Below are 8,607 nucleotides of genomic sequence, written 5' to 3'. Positions count from 1 at the left end.
GTGCATAGAAATTGTTCCGGGTGGATTTGCAGGGACGAGATCCTCTTCTAAGAACTTGTGTCCTTGAATCCTATCAGTCGTTTAGATATGTCGGTCTTCCAGACGCTCAATTTATGTCGAAATGTATGCATTAGATTTCTCATGCTGTGTGACCTCTCATTAGTCAGACTCCCGGTACTACAGATATTGTTTAGCATTTGATAGAAACAACTAACAAGAACAATAATTGATAAAAAAAAGACACTATGGATCATCACAGTAGCAGCTACCATAATAACTCTAATGTTCAATTCAATAAAAAAATACTTCTCATACAAAGACATTCTTTCATTCCCTTTCCAACAATGGAATTCCCCAAGGTAATGGCATGAATATGCCGCACTTGTTTTTATTGTTCACTTTTCTTTATGCTTTGATGGGGCTGGAGCTACTGCACCCACTTTTGGAGCAGCCTAGGTTGTTGGAACTTTTCCAGAAACACTAGGCAAAGGTGCCTCTGTCACATTACTATCAATCAAGACTGGGGGTGGAGGAGGAAGTGGTGGAAGGAAAAAATCAGAAATTTGTTGATAAAGTTTGCCAGGTTCAATAGGGCTCATGTAAGGTGCTTTGTTGACATTCTTTAAACACAAGTTCCCTGCAACAAGTAGAACAAAAATCAAATCAGCAAATTTCTGTTTTCATTTCTTATTTTTATAACCAGTCAGAAAATTATCACTTGATTTATATTATTTCTTATACAAATATTTAAAATCAGGAAATGAAGTAGACTTGAGGTGACAGTTTTGAGATTATTTGTGCAAACAGAAAAAATGTTTTCATAGACCAAGTAGACTTTGAGCTTTCAAGTTTGTTTGTACCAACACAAAGAAAGGACCAAGTGCTGTCAATTTTCCAAAATCCTTGTTCAAGAAGCAAATGTTGACATAAAAGGTTGAACTTACTCCTATATCTGTTAGCTGTCTTGGGGAAATCAGTAATGATGCCATTAACCTTGGTTCCAATGACAAATGAATTTATCTCAATAGATGCATCAGAGTAGTAGTCCCATGCTTGAGATACAAATTCATTGCTGAAAGTTTCTACATAAACTCGGAGCTTAAATGATTTTAGCTTTGCCACAATGTTTGTAGAGTTAACTAAAAAGGCTGAAGTTTCAGGAAAAACAGACTTCTTTCCTATTACCACAGAATCAGCAAATGTTTTGATGTCCTTAATAGCCGAGACAGCAGCGTCGCCAATGTTCTCATCAACCTTGTAAACCCTTTCAAATTTGGATTTATCAAATATTTTAAGCACAGAGCTATGAGTTGACTGAATCATAACTTTGTATGATGTTGGTTTTGTTTTGTTTAGAGCATCAAGAACTGCATTGATCACACTTAAATTCTGCTTCTCTGCCAGATAGGCAGCATTCTGATAACAAAATAAATGAAAATGGCATTAAAAGGTGAACCATTCTTTATAATAGTGAAATACAATACAGCATTGTCTAAGTAAGAATCACTTGGACTTCACTTATTATAAAGAACCGAGTTTAATTGTAAAAAAATCAGTGATGTGAAATTCACATGAATTTTTCAAGTACCAATACCTGTGTATTTAAATTGGTTTCTTTATTACAAAATGGTAGAAAATAGTATGTGGAACAGAATGTAAGATGCAGCGAAAAGACTAAGATGATGCATAAAATTAGAAGTTGTAAATCAGAAACCAGCAATCTCACCCAAAAGGGTGCATAACTGACTTCATATACCTCAGCAATGCAACATTCATAAAGTGTTACAATGAATAGAAAAACTATGAAGTTCCTCATCAGGAAAAGCAAAAAGTAACCATGATTCATGACTAAGCTAAAAGAAAAAATCATTATCTTTCTAGGCATAAACAACCTCTTAACCAATGTTACAAGTACCCACAAAAGCAGAACAAACATTTAATGGTAAGAAAGATAAAAATCTCAAACTTTAACACATAATAACACTCGTGTCTTTTAATCCCTAGGACAAACAAGATCCTTTATGAAGCTATTTTTTCTAACAAAATATTCATCATATGATCAAAAAATAAATTTTTAATATCAGTGTAATAGCCTGTTGAAGTCAACATCTCACACACGAATGAATCCTGATAAAAAAAATATACAAATTGAAGAACTCACCTCTATGCTGATCAAGATGAGAGAGCCTTTAGTCAAGGACAAAAACTTAGACAAGGTTATCAGCTTTCCTTGATTTTTGAGTTTTGGATTCCGGATCAAACTGTATTTCCCATAAGGTTTCAATATTGAGGCTGCAATGAAAAGCAAATAACAGAAAAAATGAGGGATGTAGGAATTTTTTGAGAACAAATTGCATTTTTTGGTTTTTGTTCGTCCCTTAACTTTCCAAGAACTTTGACTGAATAGATTACCCAAAGTGAAAACCAAAATTTGTTTGGCATTAAAGAGCATGGCCAAAGAAACATAAACATTTTAATTTCTGTCAAATCAAATTCATTATTATTGTTCATTCAGGAATTCAAGATTTGTAATACTTTAGGGAACATATTATAAGCAGAAGAAAGGATCTAATTATTAATTTCATAAAAGAATATTTCATTCTATAATGCAAAACAATAAGGTATTTTTTTAACCCTCTGGCAATTCTTTATTTAATACATTCATCCGTTACTGCCTGACATAGTAAAAAGTACCTCTAATAAAATTATATATGGAACTTTCAGCTACTGAAGAAATTTAGGAATAGATGATTTGAACAATTTAAAACAATTTAAAGTTCAAACTTATACCCTACATGGATAATAAACCAATGAGGGAAATTGGTTAAACAATACCACACATAAACAAGAAACATTCAAAAACATCATGCAACTTACGAGTCAATGTTTTTATCTCGTCCCATGTCAAGCTGAATGTATATATGCCACTGCTGTTTTTGATCTCCTGAATAGTTGTAGAACGGGTTTTGAAGTTTGTATCAGCAACTGTTGTGCTTTCTGAAAGGTCTATAGAGCTTAAGCAAAAGGGTGTTCCATCCTTGGACATTTGAACAGGACAGTCAAGTACATCTGCCCCGTCTGATTTAGCTTTCTTATATGCAAGGTCAGTACAAGCAGGATTATCTCCACTTGCTCCATATTTTGTGATAACCAAAGTGTCCACTGTATCATGCAAAATATGAAAGAAGAACAAAATCAATAAAGACAACTTAAAATATTATGTTCCCTCTGGAGAATTTCTCACTTCAATTCATAATTTGTACAAGCTAAATAGTAAGTTTAACAACAAAATGAGGTAATACATCAACAGGGAGAGCTAATAAATTATACCTTGTTTAGTGCCATTTTTCCCTTGGCCAGAAAAGCAATCTGCAGTAAGAGGTGAGATTTTAGAATCTGAATGGGATGCTGATTCCATAAAGTTGATAGTATTAGATAAATGTAATATATCATTATCTATTGTAATAGTACTGTCTATTGACCACTGTCACTATTTAGTTAGAGTTAGTTAAAATGCCAACCGTCCATTGGTAACAGTCACTAGTTATGTAGAGTTAGTTATATTACAATAGAGAGTATTAGTCATCTATACTTGCATGGATGCATTGAAAAATAGAAATTCCATTTAAAAGGTGAGCATTAGTTTGGAAAATAATTATAAAGCTCTGAAGAAATGTTTAGAATTGTATACAAGGAAAACTTACTTATGGCTACAGATGGAGTAACTGGGAAGTCAGACAACACACCATCAACGGAGAAATCACCAACGTTAAAGAAAGATAGACACTCAGCCACAGGATCATAGCTGAAATTGTAGCTAAATGGAACATCATTGATATGGTCTGATACAAAAACTTGCAACTTTTCTTTGTGAGCATCTGAGACAAGAGAGGTATGTGGTTGTAGATAAAGGCTTGAGTCTACAGGCCATATATAGCCCTTGGGAACAAGAATTCCTGAAGCAAATGCCTTGATTTGCGCAAGATTTTTCAGGAGTTTACCATAAGACTGATTGGTTGTAGGTTCAATCTTAGACTGCTCTAGAACCCTGAAGATCAAGCTGGTTGTTCCATGACTAAAGATTGATTTAACTCTCTTTAAGAAACCCACATCAGGTGATGAAATGTAACTGACAGTTACATTTTTAGCAACGAGAGATCGTAGAAAGGTTTCTACACTCAAATTCTGTTGCTTGAAGAATGAATCATGCTGCATTGTATTTTAAAAATGCAAAAACATGATTAGTCAACAACAGATATTAAATTTTAGGATCTGCTTTGAAACAAAGAATGTATTCCAGTTCAAGGACAAGAAACAAATACTCTTTTTCCAATTACCTGAATGTTTAACCACAGGCCTGTAGATGGTGATTTTATCAGGTTAGCTACTTCTTCAACATGGAGAATGGGAAGCTTGTTGCCATCGAACACATTAGTCCGAGAGTAAACTCCCTGAACAACTGTTCCAATAATAATATGATTATCAGTGTTACAAGCATATAATAACCTAACAAATAGGAGCAACGACAGTGAACAAGTTTCCCAGTTCTGACGTGTTATGATCAAAGGCAAGCACCAAGAACAAGTTCCATGAATAAGCTATCAATTTAGTCTCTGAAATAGGCATTGCCAATCAACTTGGTTCTATAATTTACAGTCAATTTGGTTCCTAACAATTATCAAATCAGTCAAACATCAGTAGATTTGCTTCCTAATGTTAGGAATCAAATTGACTAATAAAGGAAAAAGTTGAAGCTACATTACTTTTTTGTAATGTCAAGAACAGAATGAATTGATAGTTGTTAAAGTCAAAAACTGAATTTCCATTTTTTAAATCTCTAGGGCCAAGCCAAATTAACGCGTGTTGCCAACCAATTCAGGGACCAGACCAGATTATGCTTTCCACGCTGTTCCATGCTTGAGCACTCAATGCCACCACTTACCCCACCTTATCTTTGGAAAATATCTTACTTGATAAAAAAGATATAAACATCATTCAAACAAGAAAATAAAAATGCTAAGGTCTTGAGATAGATTGAACTCACGAGAGACATTTGCTAGTTCTTGGAAGTTGTAGTCTACAGAAAACCATCCCCGGGTTGGGACCCCACTAACAAAGTGATCCTTTGCCTTGCCTTGGTAAACAACTGAAATGTCAGTGGCATTGTCGAGTTTAAGCTCTGGGAAACAAATCCCAGTGCCATCCTTTGTTAATTGCACATCACACCATAGAATCACATTTGGGCTACTAGTGTTAAGTGCCAAATTATAGGCAAGTGAACTTGAATCTGGAAATATCCCTGAAAACCCACCACGTGCTATGACCAGTGGTGGAGATCCTGCATAGCAAATGAATTGCAATCAAATACACATGGTCCTGAATCCTAACACACGATGTCAAGAAGACAAAAGTTGGGGTGCTTTTATGCATATAAGTTCATGCACAAGGTTGAATTTCTAGCATTTATTCCTGAACAACAAAGAGATGAAAACCCATTGAGCAGTTAACACCATCAACTTCTAGATCATTATCTGTAGTTCATTGCCATGTCTTGTCTCTCTGCTATAACTTTTTTAATGTCTCCTTTAAACTTCTGTAGATGAATTAAACTCTTTGTTATAGTTATTGATTCGAGAGTTTTAATTTCTACTCACTGTCAGCCAATCAGAAATCCTATGTTGGGTAAGATTTTTAAGATAGTTATTCTAAAATCAAACTTATTATATTTGACAATTGTGAGTGAATGACATTGTGAGTGCATACACTATTTACTCTCAAATTAATAAAATAGCATGTTACTTCTTATTTTCTTTTTGAGGTAGAAAAACTTATGACTATTCATTGCTATGATAATTGCAGAAACAAGACTCAAAAGGGTTGTCTTAAAAGGTCTCAAACTCTAGAAAGAGAATCAAATACTCAATTTCCTTCCAAGCATGAGACTCAGCAAGTACACAAAACTAGCAATTAAGAAGATAAAACAGGGACCACAGTAAACACTACAAGACTGAATGGAAGAAGAAATAGAAACACACCTTGCAATGTTTTCCAGCCACTAGGTGGTCCTGCTGAAGAAACCAGTGCTACCAATGAATACTGCAGAATGAGTATAGGAAGTACCCTAGAGAGAGCCATGAAGTGCCGCATAAGTTTCAAATCTTACCAAGAAAATCCTTATCTGGGATATATAACTTTAAGCAAGTACATACAGATTATGAGAACTATGCAAGTTCTAAGAAAGATAGCCAAAAGTGAAAGAACTTGAACTGTTCAGCCAGAAGAACTAGGCTATGATGAACTTGAATTGTTCAACTGTAGTGGAATATTCATAGGCATAAAACAACACCCTTTACTCAACCTTGGCTTCTTCAATGATAAAATCTACTTAGAAGGCAGGGTCAACCATACAGCTATTTTCCAAGCTGTGTGATGACTTTTGTTTTGTTATATACGGTCACGCGGTTTTTGAAATTTTCATGCAAATGGCTCAAAAGTTATGCAGGACTTGTAAGCTTTCATCTGCAATGGTTGAAATAAATAATAAGAAATTCATAATAATGTGTATTGACAGAGAGAAGATGAGTGGAAAAATAGAGAAAGAAAGGTGAGAGACACAGAAAGATGGAAAAGAAAAAGGGTGAGATAACTCGTTTTGTAGCACTGTCCTATCTGTAGCTGCTTCTAGCTAACATTGCTGTGTTTATGTCTGCATTTAATGACCACTGCTGCATGTACTCATCTGTAACAAATAAAACAGATCCTAGAAATTTCATCCAAATGCTTATTTTGTTTTTAACGTGGTTTCCATTCCAGAGTTTCAGATACCAATTTTTATTTTTTTTTAATTTGCAAAATTCATATCATTTTTATTATTATGTGAATTTTTCTATTATTAGTTATGTCATATTTTTTAAAATTTTTGTTATTATTTAATTTATAAAAATTAGTTGTAGGAAAATAAGTTATTTACACATTTTAAGGGCATAATTTTTTCTGCAAATCATGTATTTTTTTTTTGTAAAAAATGAAATTCAATTGATTTAAAATTTTTCTTTTTGTTCAAGATTTAATTCAAACTCTAAAGACTCTTAGTTGGAAGGAAAAAAATTTTACCAAAATTATCAGAAAAATCCTTCCACATAAAAAGTAAAAGCTGGGAAATATTCCATACCTATAATATTATTTAAAAAAACTTATTGTTTATATATATATATATATATATATATATATATATATATTATTTGATCAATTTTATATAACAATATCCCCGTGAAATTTGGTGTTTCCGAACTATGACGTGGTAGGGGTTAAAATTCTTACACGTGAAATAACAATGTAGTTTCGGAACTTATTTATTCGTGAGGTGACTTTAATTTTTAACGTATGCGTGAAGAGAAGTATTAAAATACTCTTTATTATTGTATTGTAAAACAATACACTTTATTACCTCTTTTATCAATTTTTTATTATTGGATCGAAATATATTTTAAAATATTATTTTATTTAAAAAAAAATTATAAAAAAAACTATAACAGAGAATATTAATCCTTTAAAAACAGAGAATATTAAATAAAGTTTTATTTTAACATTTTTTAAAGGGGTGTAAACTTGTATTCTCATTTTTATTATTAAATAGTAAAATATGATTTAACTATTAACATGTATTTCTATTTTCAAATATTTATACTAATATGAAAATATAATTTTTTATTGATTTACATATATTTTTAATTTTTATAAAATTACCAAGTTTTGATTAGTTACTTTTTTTAGTTTTCTAGCCAAACAAAAAGGTTGAGAATTTGTGTTCTGGCTCTTGTATTTAACATGGATTAAATGAATATTTATAGTAATACTTTCTTGTATATTTGGTATAATATTGATATAACATATTTCCAAAAAAATAATTTTCTTAAAAGGAGAATACTAATATTAATTAATAAAAGTAGTAGCTACATATGTTTTTTAATTAAATGGTTGATAGGATTGTTAGCATCTTTTGTTTTTTAATATTTTGTTAGCGGTGAATAATCCATATTAATGTATGAAAAAAAATTACTTTAAAATGAATTTTAGGGATAAAAAATATTTATTTTAGATTTTGGAAGGATTAAAATTAAAAAAAAAATGCATTTTATTTTGGGTCAAAATACAGATTCAATAAAAATCAACGATTTAGATTAAATATAACAAAATGTTTATATATAGATCAAAATTAAAAGGCATTACTTTTGTAAACAATAAAAACATATTTAAATCTTTTTTATCTTCTCTATTTCGTACACAACTCTTTAAAATTAAGAAATAAACTAAAATTTTACAATTAAAAGTTTAAAAGAAAATAAATACGAAAAAAAGAAACACTTTTGTGCTAAGGTTTTATAATATCTTTCAATAACTTTAATGTTTAATCAATTATATTTAGTGAACATGATGGGAAAAAAGCTTACATTAGAAGAAAAATTATTCACGTTTTTCATATCTAGTTTTATTTTTTTATGAAAGAAAATGTGTAACTTTCCATATAGATTATATTTATAACTAATATGACTTGGTTGATCTATGTTAATATGTATCAATATAAGATCAATTTTAAGCATAATTAAT

The 8,607-nt window shown here is 31.3% G+C and overlaps 1 protein-coding gene across 2 annotated transcripts; it reads right to left on the bottom strand.

Annotated features, from left to right (window-relative positions):
• Nucleotides 1–233: 233 nt before the first annotated feature.
• LOC137831288 (glycerophosphodiester phosphodiesterase GDPDL3) lies at nt 234–6,762 on the bottom strand. Of its 2 annotated transcripts, XM_068638901.2 has the most exons (10): nt 6,648–6,762; nt 6,036–6,519; nt 5,045–5,338; nt 4,338–4,459; nt 3,705–4,209; nt 3,331–3,369; nt 2,878–3,162; nt 2,162–2,292; nt 945–1,416; nt 234–637 (listed from the first exon to the last, which is right to left on the bottom strand). In XM_068638901.2, exons 2-10 carry the CDS (start codon nt 6,145–6,147, stop codon nt 453–455), a joined length of 2,145 nt encoding a protein of 714 aa, XP_068495002.1. In that variant the 5' UTR covers nt 6,148–6,519; nt 6,648–6,762; the 3' UTR covers nt 234–452. The 2 variants fall into 2 exon arrangements, with proteins under 2 accessions (XP_068495002.1, XP_068495001.1); XM_068638900.2 differs by having other exon boundaries at nt 6,036–6,724.
• Nucleotides 6,763–8,607: the final 1,845 nt, after the last annotated feature.

The sequence above is a fragment of the Phaseolus vulgaris genome, chromosome 6, assembly GCF_051622355.1.
Source record: "Phaseolus vulgaris cultivar YP4 chromosome 6, ASM5162235v1, whole genome shotgun sequence".
Taxonomy (NCBI): Eukaryota; Viridiplantae; Streptophyta; class Magnoliopsida; order Fabales; family Fabaceae; genus Phaseolus; species Phaseolus vulgaris.
This window is presented reverse-complemented; position numbering and strand designations above follow the sequence as displayed.

Bases quoted from the DNA above. Each gene is read 5' to 3' on its own strand.
- LOC137831288 (XM_068638901.2), bottom strand. From the start codon at position 6,147: ATGCGGCACTTCATGGCTCTCTCTAGGGTACTTCCTATACTCATTCTG. The intron at 1,417-2,161 runs GTGAGTTCTTCA...TTTTGTTATCAG, and splicing joins TCATCTTGATCAGCATAGAG to AATGCTGCCTATCTGGCAGA. The intron at 638-944 runs GTAAGTTCAACC...TACTTGTTGCAG, and splicing joins GACAGCTAACAGATATAGGA to GGAACTTGTGTTTAAAGAAT.